At 42.0% G+C, this 27,924-nt stretch overlaps 1 protein-coding gene across 8 annotated transcripts in view; it reads right to left on the bottom strand.

Moving 5' to 3' along the window:
* The window catches only part of gria2b (glutamate receptor, ionotropic, AMPA 2b), a 69,648-nt gene that overhangs the window by 31,253 nt on the left and 10,471 nt on the right, over positions 1 to 27,924 (bottom strand). For all 8 annotated transcript variants that reach the window (XR_008759996.1, XM_055927374.1, XM_055927373.1 and 5 more), the window contains exon 3: positions 9,005 to 9,244. Coding sequence is in view for 7 of the 8 variants with exons in the window: in XM_055927374.1 (XP_055783349.1) it covers positions 9,005 to 9,244 (240 nt within the window). In the remaining variant the exon portion in view is untranslated. The remainder of the gene's footprint in view (positions 1 to 9,004; positions 9,245 to 27,924) is intronic.

A 27,924-nucleotide genomic window follows, 5' to 3' on the forward strand; every position in this document is an offset into this window, starting at 1 on the left:
TTGTATTGTGGGCTTGAGAACGTTCTCGTGAATAAACTGTACTAACCTTTTGCATAAGCTGAGTCTTTGACTAATTATTATTAAACCCATGGTCTTACAAACCTCGGGGATTGGCCAAAGCTATTGATTGATTGTTATTATCATTGCGATGTCAAATTGTCTTCTTTCCAAAATACCGTATGACAGATCACGTATACACCCTGTACACCCTTATTGACAAACAAATAAACCTTAACAAAACAAAGTCTTCTCATGCTTTGCAGATTTCAAAAAAGCTTTTGACTCAATTTGGCATGAGGGTCTGCTATACAAATGGGTGTAAATCAGTGTGGGAGGGAAAACATGTGACATTATAAAATCAATGTACACAAACAATACGTGTGCAGTTAAAATTGGCAGTACACACACAGATTTCTTTCCTCAGGGCCGTGGGGTGAGACAACTTGAGCCCCACCCTCTTCAATATTTATATCAATGAATTGGCGAGGGCACAAGAACAATAGACAGGGATGTACCCGGCCTCACCTTACCGGACACGGAAATCAAATGTCTACTGTTTGTTGATGATCTGGTGCTATTATCCCCAACCAAGGGGGCCCTACAACAGCACCTAGATCCTCTGCACAGATTCTGTCAGACTTAGGCCCTGACATTGAATCTCAGTAAGACAAAAATAATGGTGTTCCAAAAAAGGTCCAGTTGCCAAGACAACAAATCTGGCTAGACACTGTATCCCTAGAGCACACAAAATATTATATCTACCTCAGCCTAAACATCAAAACCACAGGTAAATTCCACAAGGCTGTGAACGATCTAAGAGACAAGCCAAGAAGGGACTTCTATGACATCAAAAGGAACTTAAAACTTGACATCCCAATTAGGGTTTGGCAAAAAAATGCTTCAGTCAGTTATAGAGCCCATTGCCTCTATGGTTGTGAGGTCTGGGGTCCACTCACCAACCAACAATTCACAAAATGGGATAAACACCCAATTGAGACCGCATGCAGAATTCCGCAAAAATATACTTTGTGTTCCTGGCACAACCCCAAACAATGCATGCAGAGCAAAATGTAGACTATACCCGCTAGTTATCAAAATCCAGAAAAGAGCTGTTAAATTCTACAACCACCTGAAAGGAAGCGATGCCCAGACATTCCACCACAAAGCCCTCAAATACAAAGAGATTAACCTAGAGAAAACTCCCTTCAGCCAACTGGTTCTGGGACTCTGTTCACAAACACAAACAGAGCCCCATGACAGCAACACAATTAGACTCAACCAAATTATGAGAAATCAAAAAGATACTGGTAAGAATCCACCAAAAAACAGAGCAAATTGGAATGCTATCTGGCCCTAAACAGAGAGTATACAAAATGAAGAATTAAGACTATGACTAGTCTCAGTGAGCATAGCCTTACTATTGAGAGAGGTTGCCATAGGCAGACCTGGCTTTCAAGAGAAGACACGGTATGTGCCCACTGAGCTGCACTTCCTAACCTCCTGCCAAATGTATGACCATATTAGAGACACATATTTCCTACAGATCACACAGACACACCAAGAATTTGAAAACAAATCCAACATTGATAAACTCCCATATCTGTTAGGTGAAATACCACAATGTGCAATCACAGCAGCAAGATTTGTGGCCCGTTGCCATGAGAATAGTGCAACCAGTGGAGCACAAACAAGACTGTAAATACCACCATATCTTCCCCCACTATTCGTACTACAACTATTTGCACATTGCTAAGACACTGTACATAGCTGATAATACAAGACTTAAAATGTCTTTATCTTTTTGAAACCTTATTGAGTGCAATGTTTACTGTAAATTTCTTATCGTTGATGTTCGTTGATGTTGTTAAATTTGTTTATTTCACTTGCTTTGGCAATGTAAACATGTGTTTCCCATGCCAATAAAGCCCCTTTGAATTTAATTGAGAGCTAGAGAGAGTGTAAGAAAGAGAGAGAAAGCGTGAGAGAGAGATTGAGCGAGACAGACAGACAGATAGAGAAATAGACAGAGAGATTGACAGAGTGAGATAGAGAGAGAGAGACAGAGAGAGACAGCCTCTGATATGTGGTTGTCCCACATAGCTATCTTAAGAGGAATGCAATAATTGTAAGTCGCTCTCGATAAGAGTGTCTGCTAAATGTCTAAAATGTAAGAGAGAGAGAGAGACACAGAGCGAGAGCGAGAGAGACAGAGCGCGAGAGAGACATAGTGAGAGAGACACAGAGAGAGAGAGTAGAGCCTGTATTAGCCAGTAGCACTACCACACTGTATTGAGGTTAGAAGCTGGTCCATAAAGACATAATAATCACACATTCAGATTTTCTCTCTTTTAGGTCAGTCCTCCTATCCACTGTGACTCTGGAAAGCCCGCCCTTAGCTTCTATCATCAGGTATCATCACCTACTGTACTCCAACTGAAAGTGCTACTTCATACTGCTATCCTAAATCACTCTCATTTTGACATAATGGAAATGAAGACTGATAGCATCATATAATAAAAAGTAATAGGATCTTATCATGCCTTTCAACTATTCTTATACAAGCCCAATAATATATATTATGCACATTACTCTTGCCTCCGGTACAAAAATTAGACTATGGAACTCTTTGTTGAAAGCCTTGTAACTAGTGGTGTAGTGGAGGTTAAACGCATGTAAATACCATTTACCTACCGTTTTTATTTTGCGTGACTGTTTACCCACCTTTTGCAGAGAAATGCATTGAAAGTATAGGAAGCTTTACTTTACTCACCGCGGAAAGCGATCATCGTTTACCCACCTATTTGTTTTACAACTACACCACTGCTTGTAGCCTTGCTATCAGGACAGTCACATGAAATGTAATTTCATTTGGGGAAGTCTAGGCCTGTGTCCTTTTCAAAGTAGTGTCATACCAAGTGGTGTCATCACAAAGGGTAAATACTGTCTGACATTGCAATATCCTCCAGGGTAACAACTCAATGCATCATCCTTAGCCTAATACACGACACAGCAAATAAAAAATACTGAAAAGCACCAACAAGGCTGAAAACCTCCATGCACATAGACAAGAATAACTGGGGCTATAACAATCACTTCACCTGAATATTTCTGGAGTGAGTAGACTTTTAGACAGTTTCAAAAGCAAGGTCATTCTCTAGCAAAATATATATTTTAAAGAGCGTTCTGTTGGTTGAGTTGTATAGAACAGAAACATGAAAACCCAGCTACTCTTTAGGACATGTGGGGACCACCACCCTAAGGTCCAAAACTCTCACTGTCAGGGAACTGCCCTCCTACATTGCTGCGAGCCATGAAACAAGCTCTCACACAGGAGGTGCAATGGTCCTAGTTGATAATATCTGACAAGTGGTTTGTCATACAGCACAATGCCCTTTACAGCGTGTTCTCCTGGTACCTTTCTCAGTGTGTGGTACTGCTATGAACTCTCTCTGTGTCTCGTTTATGTGGATGTAACATGTCACATCAAATGTATGGCAAACAGTCTAGAAGCATAACCTTTGCAGTGCATAGACAGTTCTAGTCTTCTCTCATATGTTTGAGTGCTTTCTAGTTAGCTTTAGATGTGTTGACAAGAGGGCGGTCGCTCCATGAATACCTGTGTAGGTGTAGTTTGAATGTAATATAATTTAATCACAGTTGCTTGTCATATACAGTACCTGTCTTCTCTTCAACCTTCAGGTTTTTACAGTGTTTAAAAAAATAAGTCCTCTTTATTAATATACAGTAACCTCTATGTCAACATTGAATAATTGCAAAAAGCAGTGTTCTTTATTCTGTAACCCATAAGGTTCCACAGTTCCTTGAGATATGTAAAGGCTGTGGGCTCCACCCCAGTCACTCCCTAGCCACACCCATAGTCACTTCCTGGTTTGAGTGTGTCAGGAAGGGGGAAGCCATCTTGACGGAAGTGTTTGTAACTAGGAAATTGTTTACAGTTCAAAAAGCCTAGTTTTCGAATTCCACACAAGTGAGAACATTCTGAATGACTTGTTTAAGCCCCTAGAGTTGATGTCCGCTCCCACGCAAAAATCAAATTAGCATAAGAAAAATAATCTCCCCCAAAATCTGTCAGTTAAAGCTGTTTTTTTTTGCATTCTCAATCTCAATCCACCGCATCCGCTAATTTCGCACTTCTGCATCTGCGGTGAATGGTGATGGAGCTAGAGTGGTGTTCGTCAGACTATGAGACATTCTGAAAATCTGTCTTCTCACGAAATTGGCTGTAGCATACAAATGGTTTGGCCTCTATGAAAAGATGAGACCCTCACGAACACGATGGTGTTCTCCGTTTAATCTACGACCCCCACATGCATCTTGGGACTCGTCTGAAGTCGGTACAGCCGATCTGTCAACTTCTGTCTGTAGCGTCCTAACAGTTTGGGCTACACACTAATAGAACCCCTCTGTGGTAAGGTGAACGGTACCGAGTCAATGTGCAGGGGTACGAGTTAGTCGAGGTAATTAAGGTAATATGTACATGCAGGTAGGGGTAAAGTGACTATGCATAGATATTAAACAGAGAATAGAAGCACTGTACTGTATGTGAAGAGTGTGAAGGAATGTGTGTGTGTGTGTGTGTGTGTGTGTGTGTGTGTGTGTGTGTGTGTGTGTGTGTGTGTGTGTGCGTGTGCGTGTGCGTGTGCGTGTGTGTGCGTGCATGTGTGTGTGTGCTCTCGACCCACTCTATTACAACCCTATCGATGTTAATGGGGGAGTGATTGGCCCTCCTTTTCCTGTGGTCCACGATCAGCTCCTTTTTTTTGCTCATGTTGAGGGTGATGTTGTTGTTATGGCACCACACTGCCAGGTCTCTGACCTCCTCCTTATAGGCTGTCTTATCGTCGTCGGTCATCAGGCCTACCACCGCCGTGTCGTCTGCAAACCTAATGATGGTGTTGGAGTCGTGTGTGGGCATGCAGTCATGGGTGAACAGGGAATACAGGCGGGGACTTTAAAAAAAAGTGTAGTGGAGCTGCATAAGTGTTGCTTTCCACATTCTGGAGGATCAAGTTTTGAAATCAGTGGAATTAGTGTATGATAGCTAAAGAGATGGAGAAAACACCTGTCCCCGGGTTACATCTTCAAACTAAGGGCAACCGTGGTATGGCATTCTTGACAGGGAGACGCATCCGTATACAGGTTAGATAGTCTAGCGTTAGCTAGCTACATTTTCAGATATTACGCGTTTCTAATTTTGGCAGAAAGCGGTTTCATTTCAAGCTAAAATGTACTGTTAGCTAGCTAGCTAACGTTAGCTGGCTGGCTCCCTATCTGACGTTATTATTTGATTCCCAGAGCTGTTTGCTTTTCTAGGTAGAGACTAATGTTAGCTAGCTAACATTGGACCTGGTTGGTTAGCTCCCAGCACTGTGACATTTTTGGCACTTTATTCACATTAGCTGGCTGCCTCCTTAGCCAACGTTTCGTGACGTGTGTGTGATCTTAAACAATGTTTACTAGCTAGCTATGTTTATTAGCTAGGTAACATTAGCTGGCTGGCTCCCTAGCGGACGTTTTTATTAGTTTCCCAGAGCTATTTGCTTTTCTAGTTAGAGGCTAAAGTTAGGCATTGTTGGCACTTTGTTCATTGTTGTTTAACTAGCTAACATTAGCTGGCTGGCTCGTTAGCTAAAGTTACGTGATGTGTGTACAACACCCGTTGAATATGGCCAGTGTCAGTTAACGTCTGCAAAAAAGCATAATGAAATTGTTGCCAGCAGAGCTGGTTAGGCTGTTTTCCGGTTATCCAGAGGTAAACAAATCAACGGTCAGAGCGTCAAGTGTGTGCTCCGAGAGTGAAACTAAATGGGTGGGACTAAAACTTAAGAGGGTGTGAACGATGCTGAATGACTGTAGACAAAGAAGAGCTCCACTACATACCAAAACATTCAAAGGCGATTTTCTCAAAAGTGAGTTTACAAGTTGATCAACTTTTAAAGCAGAATTACTTTCCCATTGTTCCTCAAATGCAGTGTATGATATACAGTGAGGGAAAAAGTATTTGATCCCCTGCTGATTTTGTACGTTTGCCCACCTACAAAGAAATTATCAGTCTATAATTTAATGGTAGGTTTATTTGAACAGTGAGAGACAGAAAAACAAAACAAAAATCCAGAAAAATGCATGTCAAAAATGTTATAAATTGATTTGCATTTTAATGAGGGAAATAAGGGAAAGATGAGGGAAAGATTTCCGGCTCCCAGGTGTCTTTTATACAGGTAACGAGCTGAGATTAGGAGGACACTCTTAAAGGGAGAGCTCCTAATCTCAGTTTGTTACCTGTATAAAAGACACCTGTCCACAGAAGCAATCAATCAATCAAATTCCAAACTCTCCACCATGGCCAAGAGCAAAGAGCTCTCCAAGGAATGGGGCTGGAAGGCTGGAATGGGCTAGGCTGGAATGGGCTACAAGACCATCGCCAAGCAGCTTGGTGAGAAGGTGACAACAGTTGGTGCGATTATTCGCAAATGGAAGAAACACAAAAGAACTGTCAATCTCCCTCGGCCTGGGGCTCCATGCAAGATCTCACCTCATGGAGTTGCAATGATCATGAGAACGATGAGGAATCAGCCCAGAACTACACGGGAGGATCTTGTCAATGATCTCAAGGCAGCTGGGACCACAGTCACCAAGAAAATAATTGGTAACACACTACGCCGTGAAGGACTGAAATCCTGCAGCACCTGCACGGTCCCTCTGCTCAAGAAAGCACATATACATGCCCATCTGAAGTTTGCCAATGAACATCTGAATGATTCAGAGGACAACTGGGTGAAAGTGTTGTGGTCAGATGAGACCAAAATGGAGCTCTTTGGCATCAACTCAACTCGCCGTGTTTGGAGGAGGAGAAATGCTGCCTATGACCCCAAGAACAACATCCCCACCGTCAAACATGGAGGTGGAAACATTATGCTTTGGGGGTGTTTTTCTGCTAAGGGGACAGGACAACTTCACCGCATCAAAGGGACCATGGACGGGGCCATGTACCGTCAAATCTTGGGTGAGAACCTCCTTCCCTCAGCCAGGGCATTGAAAATGGGTCATGGATGGGTATTCCAGCATGACAATGACCCAAAATAAACGGCCAAGGCAACAAAGGAGTGGCTCAAGAAGAAGCACATTAAGGTCCTGGTGTGGCCTAGCCAGTCTCCAGACCTTAATCCCATAGAAAATCTGTGGAGGGAGCTGAAGGTTCGAGTTGCCAAACGTCAGCCTCGAAACCTTAATGACTTGGAGAAGATCTGCAAAGAGGAGTGGGACAAAATCCCTCCTGAGATGTGTGTAAACCTGGTGGCCAACTACAAGAAACGTCTGACCTCTGTGATTGGAAACAAGGGTTTTGCCACCAAGTACTAAGTCATGTTTTGCAGAGCGGTCAAATACTTATTTCCCTCATTAAAATGCAAATCAATTTATAACATTTTTTACATGCGTTTTTCTGGATTTTGTTGTTGTTATTCTGTCTCTCACTGTTCAAATAAACCTACCATTAAAATTATAGACTGATAATTTCTTTGTCAGTGGGCAAACGTACAAAATCAGCAGGGGATCAAATACTTTTTTCCCTCACTGTACCATGGTGTAGCTCTGTGTCTCTACTTTTATCCAATGTAAAAAACACCATTTCACATTTTGCTACATAAGAACGAATCCAGGTGTTGAGTCACAAATGGCTACCCAGAATATTTGCATTGTCCCTCCCTCCCCCTTTTACGGTGCTGCTAGTCTCTGGTTACTCTGGTTACTATCTATGCATATTACCTCAATTACCTCGACTAACTGGTGCCCCTGCACATTGACTCTGTACCGGTACCCCCTGTATATAGCCTCGCTGCTGTTATTTTACTGCTGCTCTTTAACTATTTGTTATTTGTTATTTTTTACTTATCCATTTTTTTCTTAACACTTATTTCTCTTAAAACTGCATTGTTGGTTTAAGAGCTTGTAAGTAAGCATTTCACTGTAAGGTGTTGTATTTGGCGCATGTGACATATACAATTTGATTTGATTTTAGGGCCCCCCGTGTTGTGGGTCAGTGTGGCAGATGTGTTGTTGCCTACCCTCACCACTTAGGGGCAGCCCGTCAGGAAGTCCAGCATTCAATTGCAGAGGAAGGTGTTCAGTACCAGGGTCCTTACTTTAGTGATGAGCTTGGAGGGCACTATGGTGTTGAACGCTGAGCTGTAGTCAATGAACAGCATTCTCACGTAGGTGTTCCTTTTGTCCAGGTGGGAAAGGGCAGTGTGGAGTGCAATAGAGATTGTGTCATCTGTGGATCTGTTTGGGCGGTATGCGAATTGGAGTGGGTCTAGAGTTTCTGGGATGGTGGTGTTGATGTGAGCCATGACCAGACTTTCAAAGCATTTCATGGCTACAGATGTGAGTGCTACGGGGCGGTAGTCTTTTAAGCAGGTTACCTTGGTGTTCTTACAGGGACTATAGTGGTCTGCTTGAAACATGTAGGCATTACACTCTGGGTCAGGGAGAGGTTGAAAATGTCAGTGGAAAACACTTGCCAGCTGGTCAGCGCATGCTCTGAGTACGTGTCCTGGTAAAGCTTCGTAGTGCTAGGTCTAGTCCTGACTGACCCTTTTAATTCCTAGTCTTTGTAGTGCTAGGTTTGGTCCTGACTAACCCTTATATATCCTAGGCTTTGTAGTGCTAGGTTTAGTCCTGACTGACCCTTACAAATCCTAGTCTTGGGAACCAACAGAATGTCCAGGCTCTTGTTCCAACCCAATGCTACCAAACTCGACTCAACCAATCAAGGGGTTGACTTAAGTTTGATTTAGTGATGAGTCAAACCTGTTGTCCTTCGTGTCTTTACACATGAAATCAATCGTCTTTTTGACCGCACCCTTTTAGATTTGAACAAAACTTTTCATATTTGTTTGCCCATAGTGGAAGTAGTCAGCCAGTGACTTTTATCATTTTCATTTAAATGGGGTAGATTCTGTCCTGTTAAACTAGTATCTCTTACCTCTATCACTGTCGTAGAGATAGGCAAACTTGTCCCACTTGTAGTACTCAATGAGGCTGAGTAGGGGTCCTTTGATGTCAGGCCTCATCTGGATGATGAATTGATGAGTTCCATCCAGCGGGAAGCTGGGCGTGATAAATGACACATGCAGAGTCCCGCAGAACGACGTTATCGTGTTGACCGACTTCTTGTCGTAGAATCCAAAGATGGCGTAAACTCCTCTCGAGAACTGAGAACAGACTGAAACGAGACAAGTTGCAAAACAGTCATGAGGAGAAGTGTACTTAAGTATAGGATAACAGTGTGACATTAAGATAAGATGCAATTTATTGTCTGTTTTCACATACATTTTTATTTGCGCCATCATTAAAACAAGGTCGATACAGGACATAAACTAGAAGATACTGAAGATACTAAAAATGAGCTATACGGTGAGACAATTGGCTTCAAACAAGTGCTGTAACAAATTTAAGTTTGAATGTTTATGAACTTTATTACTGTCTAAAGGAGCCTATGCCACTGGAGTGGCTTGTTTTAGCTGATTAATATATTTTTGCTGTCCATAAGCAATGCCTGGGGAGCTCTTCCTTACAACAGCACAATATTTGAAAGCTACTTGTAAAAATGTTATGGGCTTTTATTATAGAATTCAATACAATGGGAATGTACTGTATGTAAGAAAACATGCCGTATCAGTGCAACCACAACCAGTTCATCAAATCTTCATGTTGGATATCTATGGACATTGACATGACCCGCTCTATATATATATTTTTTTTTAATAAAGTTTCACCAGGCAAGTCAGTTAAGAACAAATTCTTATTTACAATGACAGCCTACTCTGGCCAAACCCGTGTGACGCTGGGACAGTTGTGCGCCGCCCTATGGGACTCCCAATCACGGTTGGATGTGATACAGCCTGGATTCGAACGAGGAACTATAGTGACCCTCTTGCACTGAGATGCAGTGCCTTAGACCGCTGTGCCTGAGGGAGCCCTATATACTGAGCAGTTGTGGTTTCTGCTTGAGTTATGTTCATAGGTAGGCAATTTGAGGTTCAAAGACTTCTCCTGAGAGATAGTTTAAAGATTCAGTACAATACAGGGCTACACTATGGCACCGACATCTATATGTACCTTATGGCTCTGCTGTGGCCTATACTATTGTCCCGTATGGCTCTGCTGTGGCCTATACTATTGTCCCGTATGGCTCTGCTGTGGCCTATACTATTGTCCCTTATGGCTCTGCTGTGGCCTATACTATTGTCCCGTATGGCTCTGCTGTGGCCTATACTATTGTCCCATATGGCTCTGCTGTGGACTATACTATTGTCCCATATGGCCCTGCTGTGGCCTATACTATTGTCCCGTATGGCTCTGCTGTGGCCTATACTATTGTCCCATATGGCTCTGCTGTGGCCTATACTATTGTCGCGTATGGCTCTGCTGTGGCCTATACTATTGTCCCATATGGCTCTGCTGTGGCCTATACTATTGTCCCGTATGGCTCTGCTGTGGCCTATACTATTGTCCCATATGGCTCTGCTGTGGCCTATACTATTGTCCCGTATGGCTCTGCTGTGGACTATACTATTGTCCCATATGGCTCTGCTGTGGCCTATACTATTGTCCCATATGGCTCTGCTGTGGTCTATACTATTGTCTCGTATGGCTCTGCTGTGGCCTATACTATTGTCCCGTATGGCTCTGCTGTGGCCTATACTATTGTCCCGTATGGCTCTGCTGTGGCCTATACTATTGTCCCATATGGCTCTGCTGTGGCCTATACTATTGTCCCATATGGCTCTGCTGTGGCCTATACTATTGTTCCATATGGCTCTGCTGTGGCCTATACTATTGTCCCATATGGCTCTGCTGTGGCCTATACTATTGTCCCATATGGCTCTGCTGTGGCCTATACTATTGTCCCATATGGCTCTGCTGTGGCCTATACTATTGTCCCATATGGCTCTGCTGTGGCCTATACTATTGTCCCATATGGCTCTGCTGTGGCCTATACTATGTATTGTCCTCTGGAGAGCTTGTGCTGGGAAGGAAGACCATGCAAATTTAAGGACTGGCTTTTATTTCTCTACAATCATAGTTCAGTTGCTTTACTCTCTTACTGTATGTGGCGTGTTTCTGTTGGTTTCCTTGTGGTCTCCTTTTTCCTGCTGTTTTTTCCATACTGTAGATATAATACACTATAGATCGACTATAGGTTGGTTGCATACAATCACCTCTGTTTGAGATTGGTATAATACATCTATCATTAGATTAGATATTTCTTTATTGTCTGTTTCTCGCAGATATTTGCTTTACTTACCAGAAAATGCACTGCGATAGACATAACATCAAACAAACAAATTTAAAAAAGATGAATACAAAAAAAAGCTGAAGGACTTCAACCCTCCCTTCCCCATAACTTCTCTCCTCCTCCTCATATACTCAGTATTACCTTTTATCATCCACAAGTCCCTGAGCAGTGCACATAATATTATTGCACATGCCTATAATCTCAGCATCCATGATTCCTGTACCCTGCACAGCCCTTTTATTTTGCAGTTAGTTACATTACACAGTTCACTATTGCACGTTCCCAAATGAGTGAGTCCATCCCTATGCCCCATCACATGAATTACAAACAGAAGTCCTGTAATATACATGATGCACAGCGACTGTAGCTGTGCATAGGTACTGTAGATATGAATATTAAATGGCTAAGTGGTTCAGCTGTATTCATACAACATTTGGTCAGCATATTGGGATGTCGCTTGTAAATGTCTATTGTTCAAGTGTAGGTTAATCAGCCTTATTGACTTGGACATGTATGTCTCTTCATTGTAATTAATCCAATTAATCATTGGCCTCTAGCACGGTAAAACTGGGTTGACTTGCTGACACCGGGGGATTGGAGTCTACCCATTAGATATTAGCTGCCTCGGCTAAAATGGACATCTTGCTGCTTTACATCTTTATTGGCTTGACGGCCATCTTTGATGTTAACATGCTGGACAGGCTTGAATATCATCAAGTTTAGACTTTGTGATTAGTTGTTGGGCCTAGTTTAATGCATACTCTATTGGCAGAAACTATTTCTGTCTAACAAGTGGAGGGAAAGTGAATATGAACGTCCACATAAGCTACTTCGAAAATATGAACACCCAAGCTACTTGGAATATATGGAGCAACTTCCAAAGCAAAACAGAGTGACACCACCAAGTATCTTACCACAGCATTCTCCTACTTCCTTCAACACTGAAGTATTTCACAAATCCCTTACGCCACTCTTAAAGCCAGGCAGACATTTCAGTTGAATGCCTCCAATTGACAGCCCCACATTCATATCCTGCCAAATTCATTAATGATCTGTCAAGTTTGTCTGTCAATTAAAAGTTTGTCAGGGGTCATCGGGGAAAGCATTGTTTAAGGCGGTCCAATCACCCCATCAATTTTGTGACGCCAACCCGCCATCCATTGATGTGGCATCCGATCAAATGAAATTTGTATCACATGCTAACTACTGTAATCATGCCCTAAGTGGCTGTGCTGTACTGTAAGATCGAACAATGATATGTCTACAACCAAATTTCCCACACAAAACCAAAATATCCAATGATGTTCCATCCCAAGACAAAAACAACCCACAAAAACTGTTACTGGAAGAAAAGCAGAGGACTCAGAAAAGCCATTAAATGCCTGTCACATACTGTATAACTGGCTCTCAATGAAAGTGGGCTGTACTTTGCATTGGGAAATACCCCCTCTAGACTAGAGTGTCTGGGTGAATCTCTTTGGTCCTAATTGGGCAATTTGAGGTCAGACTGACAGAAAATTATATTATTATTTCAGTGCCGTGTCCATTCGCTATGCTTTCCAACCAAGTTTCTACTTCTTATCTCTGTTGTTTTGGAGGGGACAATACAGTGGAAACTTACTTAGGTGTAATCTGAGTAATGTTTGGAGAAGATAACTGTAACGCAGATTTGGGGGATTTGTAAATTGTAATTCCAACAATGTAGTGCAGTTTCTATTGTGGAGTGTGATTCCAGTTTGTGTATGTGTGTGTTTGAGTTGACAAATAAATATACAACAGCATTCCAACAACTAAATCCTAATCACTAGTTCCAATTGTAATAACATAAGAACAAAATCATGACAGGTGGAATCAATATGAGACTCAAACAACTAGAGAAGAAGTGTCGACCAAAAATGATTAACTACTGCAGACGACTAAGGACCAGCATTATGATCTATCATCAGATAGATGGAGACCAGGACAGGACACTTGAGAGTGTTGAGACAACTTCTGCTACCATGGTAAATTGTACCCAGAGCAAGTGGTCACAGACAGTGGAACGTGAACTTGCCCTGTGAGAGTGAGTGCTACGTAGTTATTTGGGTGAAAATGGAGTCATTACCATAACTACAGAGGGAGAGTTATGTGTTCAGCCCTAATTGTCTAGCTGTCTGCATCTCTCTGTGTGAAGACTTTCCAACTCCCCTGCACTAACCTGCACCCCAAGCATGTCATCTCATTTCAGTTTGTTAGACTTACATAGTAATGATGAGCAATGGAGTTTGGAGGTCGCCACAACCAGTGTTGGGGTCAATTCCATTTAAATTCCAGTCAATTCAGGAAGTACACTGAAATTCCAATTCTCTTCAATGTTTTTCAATGAGGAAAATGTGGAATTGGAATTGGGTTTAATTTCTGAATGGACTAGAATATAAATGGAATTGACCCCAACCACAGATATTCGCTTCATCATGGCCGAAGATGCTCTGTAGGTCAATATGATGGAACGAGTATGGTGGAACCAGCTTCCCCCTGAAGCTAGGGCAGCAGAGTTTCTGCCCATCTTCTGAAAACATACCTCTTCAAATAGCATCTTAAATAATCCCACAACATCTATATACACTCAACCAATAAACCACCTTGACTGGCCTGGACTGTGCTGGGCTAAAACAAAACCATGCATGTCCAGTCTTCAGCATCCAGTATTTCAAAACACAGCAACACAAATCACTGTGAATCTTTGAAAACAAACAACTGAATCACACATTTTAACTTTATATTATATTTTAGATACATTTTTATTTGAGCTTGCTTTTTAGTCCAGGAGTAGGCTGAATCTGTGCCCGGGACACCAAACAGCACAGTATGTTTTTGAGATATACACTACCGTTCAAAAGTTTGAGGTCACTTAGAAATGTCCTTGTTTTGGAAAGAAAAGCAATTTTTTTGTCCATTAAAATAACATCAAATTGATCAGAAATACAGTGTAGACATTGTTAATGTTGTAAATGACTATTGTAGCTGGAAACGGCAGATTCTTTTATGAAATATCTACATAGGCGTTTTTGCGTTTCTTTCAAAAACAAGGACATTTCTAAGTTACCCCAAACCTTTGAACGGTAGTGTACATTATATAACAAGCTATATTGGTCAGCCGTGGTAAGGATAATGATCGCCCTATTATAACTAATATTGGAAAGGAACCATCAAATATGTCAGTGCCAGCTCCAGCGATCTGTAGAAACTTCAGCAGTGATGCTAGAAGAGGGTACATCATAACTCTAACCCTACAAAGTATACCAGCGGGGAAGAGGCATAGCGAAAGGTTTCACTCTCGCCAAAATCTGTCCACAAAAAGCCCAATGCGTTTCTATGGGTTTATTTTGAACCTAAGCTTGTCGCCTACCTTCCGCCTTTGGGACAATGACTCTCACTGTTAGGGCGGAGACATGAGCATCTTGTCATTATGTCCAGTGCCTTCAGAAAGTATTCACAACCCTTGACTTTTTCCACATTTTGTTATGTTACAGCCTGAATTTAATAGGGATTGAATTTAGATTTTTTTTCACTGGCCTACACACAACACCCCATAATGTCAAAGTGGAATAATGCTTTTTGAAATGTTTACTAATTAATTAAAAAAGTAAAGCTAAAATGTCTTGAGTCAATACATATTCTACCCCTTTGTCATGGCAAGCCTAAAACAGTTCAGGAGTAAACATGTGCTAACAAGTCACATAATAAGTTGCAAGGACTCACTCTACGTGCAATAATAGTGTTTAACATGATTTTTGAATGGCCATCTCATCTCTGTACCCCACACACACAATTATCTGTAAGGTCCCTCAGATTCAACCACAAAGACCAGGGAGGTTTTCCAATGCCTCTCAAAGAAGGGCACATATTGGTAGATATGTAAAAAAATAAAAAAATAAAAAGCAGACATTGAATACCCCTTTGAGCATGGTAAAATTATTAATTACACTTTGGATGGTGTATCAATACACCTAGTCACTACAAAGATACAGGCATCCTACTGAACTCAGTTGCTGGAGAGGAAGGAATCGACTCGAGGCCAATGGTGACTTTAAAACCGTTACAGAGTTTAATGGCTGTGATAGGAGAAAACTGAGGATGGATCAACAACATTGTAGTTACTCCACAATATTAACCTAAATGACAGAGTGAAAAGAAGGAAGCCTGTACAAAATAGAAATATTCCAAAACATTCATCCTGTTTGCAACAAGTCACTTAAGTAAAACTGCAACAAAAATTGGCAAAGCAATTCACTTTTTGTCCTGAATACAAAGTGATATATGTTTGGGACAAATCCAATACAAGACATTACTGAGAACCACTCTCCATATTTTCAAGCATAGTGGTGGCTGCGTCATGTTATGGGCATGGTTGTAATCATTAAGGACTGGGGAGTTTTTCAGGATAAAAAATAAATGGAATGGCGCTAGGCACAGGCAAAATCCTAGAGGAAAGCCTAGTTCAGTCTGCTTTCCATCAGACATTGGGAGATGAATTCACCTTTCAGCAGGACAATAACCTAAAACACAAGTCCAAATGTACACTGGAGTTGCTTACCAAGAAGACAGTGAATGTTTCTGAGTGGTTGAGTTACAGTTTTGACTTAAATCTGCTTGAAAATATATGGCAAGACATAAAAGTGGTTGTCTAGCAAATATCAACAACCAATTTGACAGAGCTTGTAGAATTTTGAAAAGAAAATTCGGCAAATATAGTACAATCCAGGAGTGCAAACCTTTTAGAGACTTATCCTGAAAGACTCACAGCTGAAATCACTGCCTAAGGTGATTCTAACATAACTGGCCTCAGGGGTCTGAATACTTATGTAAATTAGATATTTCTGTATTTCATTTTCAATGAATTTGCAAAAATTTCTAACAACATGTTTTCACTTTGTAATTATGGGGTATTGTTTTAAGATGGGTGAGCTTTAAAAAAAATGTAATCCATTTAGAATACAGGCTTTAACAAAACAAAATGTGCAATAGTCAAGTACAGTATGATTACTTGTAGAGCTCTCTGAGTGTATTTAACTGGCCTCGTTTCCTGCTCCGTGACAGGCTGTTTTAAAGTGTTGCTGGCCTTGTTTCTTGCTCCATGACAGACTATTTTAGATTTTTGCTCTCCTCGTTTCCTGCTCCATGACAAGCTGTTCTTGAGTGTTGCTGGCCTTGTTTCCTGCTCCATGATAAGATGCTTTAGGGTGTTGCTGGCCTCGTCTCCTGCTACATGACAGGCTGTTTTAGAGTGTTTCTGGCCTCGTTTCCTGCTCCATGACATGCTGTTTTAGAGTGTTTTTGGCCATGTTTATTGATCCAAGACAGGTTGTTTTAGTGTGTTATTGGCCTCATTTCCATTGCTGTTTTAGAGTTTTGCATGCCTCGTTTCTTGCTCCACGGCAGGCTGTTTTAGAGTGTTCCTCTCCTCGTTTCCTGCTACATAACAAGATGTTTTAGAGTGTTTTTCCCTCATTTCCTGCTCCATGACAATCTGTTCTACAGTGTTGCTGGACTCGTTTCCTGCTCCATGACAAGCTGTTTTAGATTGTTGCTGGCATCGTTTCCTGCTCCATGACAAGATGCTTCAGAGTGTCGCTGGCCTCATTTCCTTCTCCATGAGAGGTTGTTTTTGAGTGTTGCTTGTGTCGTGTCTTTGGCATCATTAAAGTGAAGACTCAATTCTCTGTAATTATTATTACGTGATTAAACTAATCATGTAAATGCAATTAACCAGGAAGTCGGGGCACCAAGGAAAATCTTCAGATTACAAAGTTATAATTTTCCTAATATAACTTTTCAGATATTTTAATATCTGACCAATTAGTCTTCTAATTAATGAATCATTCTTTACCTCACGTTAGTCTCATTCCAAACGTCGAAAGTTGTTGGTTATCTGCACGACCCAGTCTTTGCTACGAATCATCCATACATCAATTGTCTTAATCATTTATTTACTAACTAACTAAATAATCCCAGAAATGCATAAACAAACAACAATATATATGGTTACAAGGAAATGATAGGGGATGTTCCCTAGTGGGCTAAACCGATATGACGGCTTGGTAGACAAAGGGACTGAGAATGGCCGGTGGCTATGGCTATGGCTATGAAAAGATTTACTACTGAGGTGCTGACTTGTTGCACCCTCGACAACTACTGTGATTATTATTATTTGACCATGCTGGTCATTTATGAACATTTGAACATCTTGGCCATGTTCTGTTATAATTTCCACCCGGCACAGCCAGAAGAGGACTGGCCACCCCTCATAGCCTGGTTCCTCTCTAGGTTTCTTCCTAGGTTTTGACCTTTCTAGGGAGTTTTTCCTAGCCACCGTGCTTCTACACCTGCATTGCTTGCTGTTTGGGGTTTTAGGCTGGGTTTCTGTACAGTACTTTGAGATATCAGCTGATGTAAGAAGGGCTATATAAATACATTTGATTTGATTAGACAAAATTGGCCGGTCGTAGCTGAATTGTTCACCGACCGTTTACATTCTCCAAAACATGGATATTGTTCAGTTCTCAAGTTCTGTGAGGTAGAAGTTCCATTGTTCTACTGTGAACCATCTCTCTATACTGCATGAGGGAGAGAGTCTCCTCCAGGAATTTACGACCTGAGATAACAGAACCTGGATGTAAGAGGGAGAGCGGGGGAAGGCACTCGCTATACCCAAAGAGGGCCACGTCATGACACTTCCTTCGTTTCCAGCTCCATGACAAGAGTGTTTTAGAGTGTTGCTGTCTGTCCTCATTTCCTGCTCCATGAGAGGCTGTTTTATAGTTTTGCTGGCCTTGTTTCAAGCTCCACAAGAGTCTGTTTTAGAGTATTGCTGTCCTCGTTTCCTGCTCCGTGACAGGCTGTTTTAGAGTGATTTTGGACTCATTTCCTGCTCCATGAAATGTTGTTTTATTGTGTTGCTGGCCTCATTTCCATGCTGTTTTAGAGTGTTGCTGGCCTTGTTTCCTGCTCCATGATAAGTTGTTTTAAAGTTTTACTGTCCACGTTTCCTGCTCAATTAAAGGTTGTTCTATTGTGTTGCTGGCCTCATTTCCATGCTGTTTAGGAGTGTTACTGGCCTCGATTCCTGCTACATGACACGCGGTTTTAGAGTTTTGCTGGACTCGTTTCCTGCTCCATGTCAAGATGCTTAAGAGTGTAGCTGGCCTCATTTCCTGCTCCATGAGAGGTTGTTTTTGAATGTCACTGTCCACGTTTCCTGCTCCATGACATGCTGTTTTATAGTGTTGCTGTCCTCGTTTCCTGCACCATGACAGGCTGTTCTCAAGTGTTGCTGGTCCCGTTTCCTGCTCCATGACATGCTGTTTTATAGTGTTGCTGTCCTCGTTTCCTGCTCCATGACATGCTGTTTTATAGTGTTGCTATCCTCGTTTCCTGAACCATGACAGGCTGTTCTCAAGTGTTGCTGGTCCTGTTTCCTGCCTCATGACAGGCTGTTTTAGAGTGTTGCTGTCCTCGTTTCCTGCTCCATGACACAATGTTTTAGTGTTTTTTCCCTCATTTCCTGCTCCATTACAAGCTGTTTCAATGTGTTACAGGCCTTGTTTCCTGCTCCATGACATGCTGTTTTATAGTGTTACAGGCCTTGTTTCCTGCTCCATGACAGGTTGTTTTAGAGTGTTTCTGGCCTCATTTCCTGCTCCATGACAAGATGCTTTAGAGTGTTGCTGGCATCATTTCCTGCTCCATGAGAGGTTGTTTTTGAGTGTTGCTGGAATCGTTTCCTGCTCCATGATAAGCTGCTTCAGAGTGTCGCTGGCGTAATTTCCTTCTCCATGAGAGGTTGTTTTTGAGTGTTGCTTGCCTCGTTTCCGGCTCCATGATAAGCTGTTTTAGAGTGTTACTGTCCACGTTTCCTGCTCCATGACAGGCTGTTTTATAGTTTTGCTGGCCTTGTTTCGTGCTCCACGACAAGCTATTTTAGTGTTGCTGTCCTCGTTTCTTGCACCATGACAGGCTATTTTAGTGTTGCTGGCTTTGTTTGCTTCTGTATTATAGGCTCATTTAGAGTGTTGCTGTCCTCCTTTCCTGCTCAATGACAAGATGTTTTTGAGTGTTGCTGACGAAGTTTCCTGCTCCATAACAGGCTGTTTCAATGTGTTACTGGCCTTGTTTCCTGCTCCATGACAGGCTGTTTTAGAGTGTTGCTGGCCTTGTTTCTTGCTCCATGACAAGATACTTTAGAGTATGGCCTCATTTCCTGCTCAATGAGAAGTTGTTTTTGAGTGTTGCTGGCCTCATTTCCTGCTCCATGGGAGGTTGTTTTAGTTTGTTGCTGGCCTCGTTTCCTGCTCCATGATAAGCTGTTTTAGAGTGTTACTGTCCTTGATTGCTGCTCTATTATAGGCTGTTTTAGAGTGTTGCTGGCCTCACTCTCCTGCTCCATGACAAGATGTTTTGGAGTGTTGCCGGCCTTGTTTGCTGCTCCATGACAGGCTGTTTTAAAGTGTTCCTGGACTCATTTCCATGCTGTTTAAAGTGTTGTTGGTCTCGTTTCCTGCTCCATGACAGACTGTATTAAAGTGTTACTGGCCTCGTTTCCTGCTCCATGACAAGCTGTTTTAAAGTGTTACTGGCCTCGGTTCCTGATCCATGACAGGCTGTATTAAAGTGTTACTGGCCTCGGTTCCTGATCCATGACAGGCTGTATTAAAGTGTTACTGGCCTCGTTTCCTGATCCATGACAGGCTGTATTAAAGTGTTACTGGCCTCGTTTCCTGCTACATGACACACTGTTTTAGAATGTAGCTGGTATCGTTTCCTGCTCCATGACAAGCTGTTCAAGAGTATTGTTGGCCTTGTTTCCTGCTCCATGAAAAGCTGTTTCAACGTGTTACTGGCCTCTTTTCTTGCTCCATGAGAGGTTGTTTTTGAGTGTTTCTGGCCTCATTTCCTGCTCATTGACATGCTGTTTTAGAGTGTTGCTATCCTCGTCACCTGCTCAATGACAAGCTGTATTAGAATATTTTTGCCCTCGCTTCCTTCTCCATGACAGGCTGTTTTATAGTGTTGCTGGCCTCGTTTCCCGCTCCATGACAAGCTGTTTCAATGTGTTACCTGCCTCGTTTCCTGCTACATTACAAGCTGTTTTAGAGTTTTGCTGTCCTCGTTTCCTGCTCCATGACAGGCTGTTTTCGTGTGTTGCCGTGCTCATTTCCTGCTCTATGACAGGCTTTTTTAGCGTGTTTTTGGCCTCGTTTCCTGCTCCATGTCAGGTTGTTTTATTGTGTTGCTGGCCACATTTCCATGCTGTTTTAGAGTGTTGCTGGCGTCGTTTCCTGCTCCATGACAGGCTGTTTTCGGCATGTCGCCATCCTCATTTCCTGCTCTATGACAGGCTGTTTTATAATGTTGCTGGCCTTGTTTCATGCTCCATGACAGGTAGTTTAATTGTGTTGCTGTCCTCCTTTCCTGCTCCATTACATGCTCTTCTAGTGTGCTGCTGTCCTTATTTCCTGCTCCGTGATAATCTGTTTCAGAGTGTTATTGTCCTCGTTTCCTGCTCCATGAAACACTGTTTTAGAGTGTGGCTGGTCTTGCTTCCTGCTCCATGGCAGGCTGTTTTAGTGTGTTCCTGGCCTCATTTCCATGCTGTTTTAGTGTGTTGCTGGCCTCATTTCCATGTTGTTTTAGAGTGTTGCTGGACTCGTTTTTCCTCCATGACAGGTAGTTTAATTGTGTTGCTGTCCTCCTTTCCTGCTCCATTACATGCTCTTTTAGAGTGTTGCTGGCCTGGTTTCCTGCTCCGTGATGATCTGTTTCAGAGTGTTATTGTCCTCGTTTCCTGCTCCATGAAACACTGTTTTAGAGTGTAGCTGGTCTTGCTTCCTGCTCCATGATAAGCTGTTTTAGAATGTTATTGTCGTCTTTTCCTGCTCCATTACAGTCTTGTTTTGAGTGTTGCTGGCCTTGTTTCCTGCTCCATGACAAGCTATTTTAGAGTGTTGGTGGCATCGTTTCTTGCTCCATGACACCTATTTTAGAGTGTTGGTGGCATCGTTTCCTGCTCCATGACACCTATTTTAGAGTCATCAAAAAGAAAGGAGGACCAAGGCACTCTTCATATAATTAATTAAAATGCCTTTATTAGTATGGCATGTTCAATAGAAACAAAGTTGTTTAAAAACCGACGCGTTTCGGCTGCATGGCCTTCGTCACTCCCTGACGAAGGCCATTTCCCTTTTCAGCCACAATATTTAAGAAGCAGACTGTTGGACTGTGTTTCTATCATGCTCAATTATACTTGACAGGTGATATTTTAGAGTATTTTAGAGTGTTGGTGGCATCGTTTCTTGCTCCATGATAAGCTGTTTCAGAGTGTTATCGTCCTCATTTCTTTCTCCATAACAGGCTGTTTTAGAGTGTTGCTGGCCTTATTTCCTGCTCCGTGACAGGCTGTTTTAGAGCATTGCTTTTCCCTTTTCAGCCACAATATTTAAGAAGCAGACTGTTGGACTGTGTTTCTATCATGCTCAATTATACTTGACAGGTGATATTCGCTCAAATAGACGGCAGCTGGGCGCATAATGAAGTATAATTTTTGGGGGACAGAGAAATTAATTTGGTCATCTGTTTGATGTTTTGATGGAAAGGACAACATTTTGAAATTAATCACATTTGTTGTTTCTTTTAGAGATAATATGTAAATGTTGCCTTTTAAATGCAAGTGATGGGTTCTAGCCCCAGAAGAAAGTAGCACTGATGAGACCAATTATTATCATAACATACGCACATGCACACACACACACACACACACACACACACACACACACACACACACACACACACACACACACACACACACACACACACACACACACACACACACACACACACACACACACACACACACACACACACTCATCAACATCACCGTCATCATCCGTTCATCCGTTCACTAGTAGAATAGATAACACTGCTCTAACTCTGCAGAGAAAGCCTGAGGACTGAGATCTTTTATGTAAAAGTGGATTTGTCACTGTGTCACTGTTTGTGAGCTGTAGCTGTAAGCCACCACCCGTTCCCCACAGTGGCCTGAGTACGTGTCACTTATCTAGTTACTGCACAGGCTGATTCCTGCTCTGATTTCAGCCCCCCTATAGCACAGAGAGAATTTACTAGAAAGACCCTCAACGGCCCACCATGATGTCTTTGTTAGTCTAGATTGAGGAAAGAACATCAATGGGTCTTCTCACAGCCTAGTCTGTCTAGTGACAAATGTCAATGTTGTTTTAAATGGTGTTTCTCTCGGTGAGAGGAAAGGTAGCACCTGAAGCTATGTTAACCTCTTGACGCTAGGGGTCAGATATATATATATTTTTAAATAACGTTCCCAAGGTAAACAGACTATTTCTCCAGATCGTAGAATATGCATATAATTTACAGATTAGGATAGAAAACACTCCAAAGTTTTCAAAACTGTCAAAATATTGTCTGTGAGTATAACAAAACTGATTCTGCAGGCAAAAACCTGAGGAAATCTAACCCGGAAGTGATTTAAAAAACAAAAATCTGTTTCCTGGCCCGTCTTTCTTCCATTTAAAGGGGTATCAACCAGATTCCTTTTCCAAGGGCTTCCTCAGGCTGTGACCAGGCTTTAGACATAGTTTCAGGCTTTTATTTTGAAAAATTAGCGAGATTTTTCAAAACTAGTCAGGTGTCCTCTGATTAGTTCCTGCGCGCGAGAGGGGTAGCTCTCCATTTTCTTTCTCTCTTTTATTGAATAGGTTACGGTCTGGTTGAAATATTATCGATTAAGTTTGTTAAAAACAACCTGAGGCTTGATTATAAAAAACATTTGACATGTTTCTACGAACATTACGGATACTTTTTGGAATTTTCGTCGAACGGAACGAGGCTTTGGTTTTCTGAACATAACGCGCAACCCAAATTGCGTTTTTTTGTTATAAAAGTAACATTTATCGAACAAAAATAACATTTGTTGTGTAACTGGGAGTCTCGTGAGTGCAAACATCCGAAGATTATCAAAGGTAAGCTATTAATTTTATTGCTTTTCTGACTTTCGTGACCATCCTAATTTGGGGCTAGCTGTTGTAGCATTGATTTATACACTCACAAAAGCTTGGATTGCTTTCGCTGCAAAGCATATTTTCAAAATCTGATACGATAGGTGGATTAACAACAAGCTAAGCTGTGTTTGGTATATTTCACTTGTGATTGCATGATTATAAATATTTGTAGTAATATTTTGCGCCCTACATTTCTAGCGGTTGTTTAGGAAAATGATCCCGCTAAAGGGATCCGTAGCGCAGAGAAGGTGGGAACTCACCAATTGAATCCTAAACAGGAAATAAACTCAAGTTCGTGAGAGTCAATGTGTCTCGCTGCCAACCTTCCATAACTTATACATATTTGCACACACAAATAAACACTTGGATATGACTTGGACATGAGCATGTCTCTGTTGTAATTGAAGTCTCAGAATTACACCAGAGCACACCATAGCTGGGTATCAAGCATGTTGTACAATGGTGTACAACCATCCTTTACACATTATCTTAGTCAGTTGCAGATTGGCAAACGTCAGGAATGGCTAGACTCTCTCTATCTCTCTCTCTTGCTCTCTCTCTCTCAAATAATAAAAAATGTTATGGCAGCATGTGACATCTGTTGTCTATATGACAGTCGAAAGGCACTTTTGTGATGATGACAAATGTGCTACTACCATCACATATAGAAGCAGAGTGAGGGTCAACAGCAGAATGACAACATTGAAAATATCTCTGTTGCTAACACTTGTGATGACGTAGTACACACAAAATTTACTTTTTATTTATTTCCTGTTTTCACAATTTGCATCTGTGCCATTACACCTGAGATTAAACAGAAGAAAAAAAATATGGAAAAGAGAAAAAACACTACCAAAAAAAATGGGGTCTGTTCTTTGATCTCTTCACTGGTGATGCCCGTCGGGAGAATCTCATTTTCATCTTATCTTCCATATTTATTTATTTATTTCTCACAATTGAATCCCAATTAACTCCACATCAGCAATCAAGTGTAGCAAGCGTGGGTAGGAGGCCACATACAGGTAGATGAGTAGAACCTAGCTGAGCTTCTCTCCTCAGCCAACTATAGGCTGGGGGTGACATGGTGACGTGTCTCAATCATTCTCTTGTTTGGTGTAGCAGTGTGGTGTTGTGGCCATGAGGTTGCTCGAGGGGACCACTGAGGTTGAGGGAGGCATTATGGGATTCTTTTGGGTCTGGGGGTCGGGGGCTCTTCCGGCAGCTGCTCTGTAGCAGCACAGAAAACAGAAGATCTCAGTCTCTGACAACACCCACCCAACCTCCCCGTCCCTGTTTCATTAACCTCAGTCCATATGTGCCACGTATTGGTTGTTTGGGTGGGGGAGGGAGGGGTTACTATGTATCGCGTCACATAAAAAATGAACTTTACAGCAGATGTCCCTTGATTTCTTCCAGTTACTATAAACTGACCGCATATTATGAAGTGAGAAGTAAAAACCTCAGTAAACACATTACAATAGCCATTTGTTTCCTAAATTGTGCATATGAAACATAGAACAAACAATGATTTTGTGGTTATTGTGGTTGTTCACACAGGCAATATTTAATTCCACAAAAGACAATACTATATTCAAAGACATATTGATTCTCATCAATCAATCCATGCATCATGCAGGTATAAGACCACGACACTGCAGCTGGTAGGGATGCTATTAGATTTGTCTGTGTAGTCATAGCTAAATACAAAGTACATAAATAATGACTTCTCTAAATATACCAGCACAGAGGTTTTGGCCAAGCAGCACTCTCTTTAATGATGTCTTGGCATAGTGTTATATTAGCTACTACTGCTGTATAGAAAGACTGTTTCATCCAACTAGACAGAGAGCCAGGTTGCCATGGAAACCAAACAGACTCCCTGTTTGCTCGAGCTGAATGTGTGTGAAAGCTCCAGCTTACTTATTCAGTATTGTCTGTTCATTTCTGCATATAAAAGGATGGAACAACATTACATACACAAGGAGAAGGGATAATGCACGCACAAATGGAAAAACATTCAATGGAAAATATAGAAAGGTGTACTGTGGACAGAATAACACTTGCATCCTAATGTTGAATAGCAGTCTGTTTTCTGGCATACTGAGTTTGAGACACTATCTGTAGTCCAACGATTTGGCAGGGTTGATTGGTATGCTACAAGTTACAGTAAATTGCTTTGTAAGAATCAGAAACAGTATCCCATCAGTAGACTATAGACTATAGTAGACTATGTTATACTTCTATCTGTCGGATCTACCAAACGTAACCCCAAAGCCTCATTGGATATGATTGGAGTTCCACTCAGTGCACATTATCTCAATGATACCTGATCAGATTGGTTCATCATGGCATGCATGACGTAGCATTACTATGGTGCTGTAAACACACCAACATAACACGGAATTGGGCAAACCATTCAACACATACATACGTGCTGTGGTAGATTATGTTCCTGTACTAATGCTCAGAATAGATCCTTACACATGACTAGACTCAAATGAAAGCGTATGTTAATTCCGAAGACCAATTTTCCCTTTGTCGCCATGGCTACCATAGAGCTGTACTGAAAATGGTATTACGGTGCTGGATCGTTAATAAAAGTTGATTGCTCCACTGAGCATCATTGCCCTAGTTGTGCTTTAGTTAATTTGAAGAACAACACCATCAATGTAGGGGAACGTTCAGGAGCATAGGCCTCACAAAAAGACAAATGAAACGTCTACTGGTCTACCAATGGAGAGGTAGTCTGGCACCACGTTGCTATGGTAACAGTGGAGCAGCCTTGGCTGTTGAGCTACTAAAACACTGTAAAATGGGTTTTACATGTCTCTCGGTCTCTGGTGTTATATTTTCGATGACTCCCTTTCCTACTGTAGTACAGTATGTCCCATTGACTTTAACTTACAGCAAACCATACATTCATGTCATGTTTTGGGTTTGTACAGACAGATATAGTTTGACACTATAATGTTTCAAGGACCAGATTAAAACAACCCAGACGAAGGGCAACATCCACAATTCAGGACTTCCTGCTGCATATCAGACTGGTCCCACTGCATTGAGGGACAACGTAAACAACAACTGTAAATGAAGTGTGAGAAGAAGCATGCTTACAGAGCTGTCCCCTGGCCCTCCAACCCAGCCTTTACATGCCCTGTCCCCTGCACACTGCCCCCTCCAACCCAGCCTTTCCATGCCCTGTCCCCTGGCCCTCCAGCCAAGCCTTTTACATGCCCTGTCCCTCCAACCAAGCCTTTACATGCCCTGTCCCCTGTCCCTCCAACCAAGCCTTTACATGCCCTGTCCCCTGGCTCTCCAACCAAGCCTTTACATGCCCTGTCCCCTGGCCCTCCAACCCAGCCTTTACATGCCCTGTCCCCTGCCTCCTCCAACCCAGCCTTTACATGCCCTGTCACCTGGCCATTCAGCCCAGCCTTTACTTGCCCTGTCACCTGGCCCTTCAGCCCAGCCTTTACTTGCCCTGTCACCTGGCCCTTCAACCCAGCCTTTACTTGCCCTGTCTGCCACCAGAATTGGCCTCTACAGCCATCACAAGACTCATAGATATTTATTTATTTTATATAACCTTTTTTTAACTAGGCAAGTCAGTTAAGAACTAATTCTTATTTACAGTGACGGCCTACCCCGGCAAACCCGGACGACGCTGGGCCAATTGTGCACCGCCCTATGGGACTCCCAATCACGGTCCCAATCACGGCCGGGTGTGATACAGCCTTATACAGATAAAGGGCAAGATTGAGATGGTCCTCATTGGATACGATGGACAACCAATAAAAAACAAATAATACAAGCACGTTGGACAACTAATCAAAATAAGCAATACAGATACGATGGACTACCAATCATAAGCAAGCAATACAGTGACGATGGACTACCAATCATAAGCAAGCAATACAGTGATGATGGACTACCAATCATAAGCAAGCAATACAGTCACGATGGACTACCAATCATAAGCAAGCAATACAGTCACAATGGACTACCAATCACATGCAAGCAATACAGTCACGATGGACTACCAATCATAAGCAAGCAATACAGTCACGATGGACTACCAATCATAAGCAAGCAATACAGTCACGATGGACTACCAATCATAAGCAAGCAATACAGTCACAATGGACTACCAACCATAAGCAAGCAATACAGTCACAATGGACTACCAATCATAAGCAAGCAATACAGTCACAATGGACTACCAATCATAAGCAAGCAATACAGTCACAATGGACTACCAATCATAAGCAAGCAATACAGTCACAATGGACTACCAACCATAAGCAAGCAATACAGTCACAATGGACTACCAATCATAAGCAAGCAATACAGTCACAATGGACTACCAATCATAAGCAAGTGATGCCCCTCCACTGCTATTGTGCAGTGGAACATTTATGGCCCGATTCAATCAGATCCACTTCAGCCGAAATCCACATAACTGATGTTTTGATGTGTCGGAGGTGGAACTACGTTTGCGCTGTCAAATACCCAAGTGGCTCCTGGCATTATACCTAA

Source organism: Salvelinus fontinalis, chromosome 6 (assembly GCF_029448725.1).
Source record: "Salvelinus fontinalis isolate EN_2023a chromosome 6, ASM2944872v1, whole genome shotgun sequence".
Lineage (NCBI taxonomy): Eukaryota > Metazoa > Chordata > Actinopteri > Salmoniformes > Salmonidae > Salvelinus > Salvelinus fontinalis.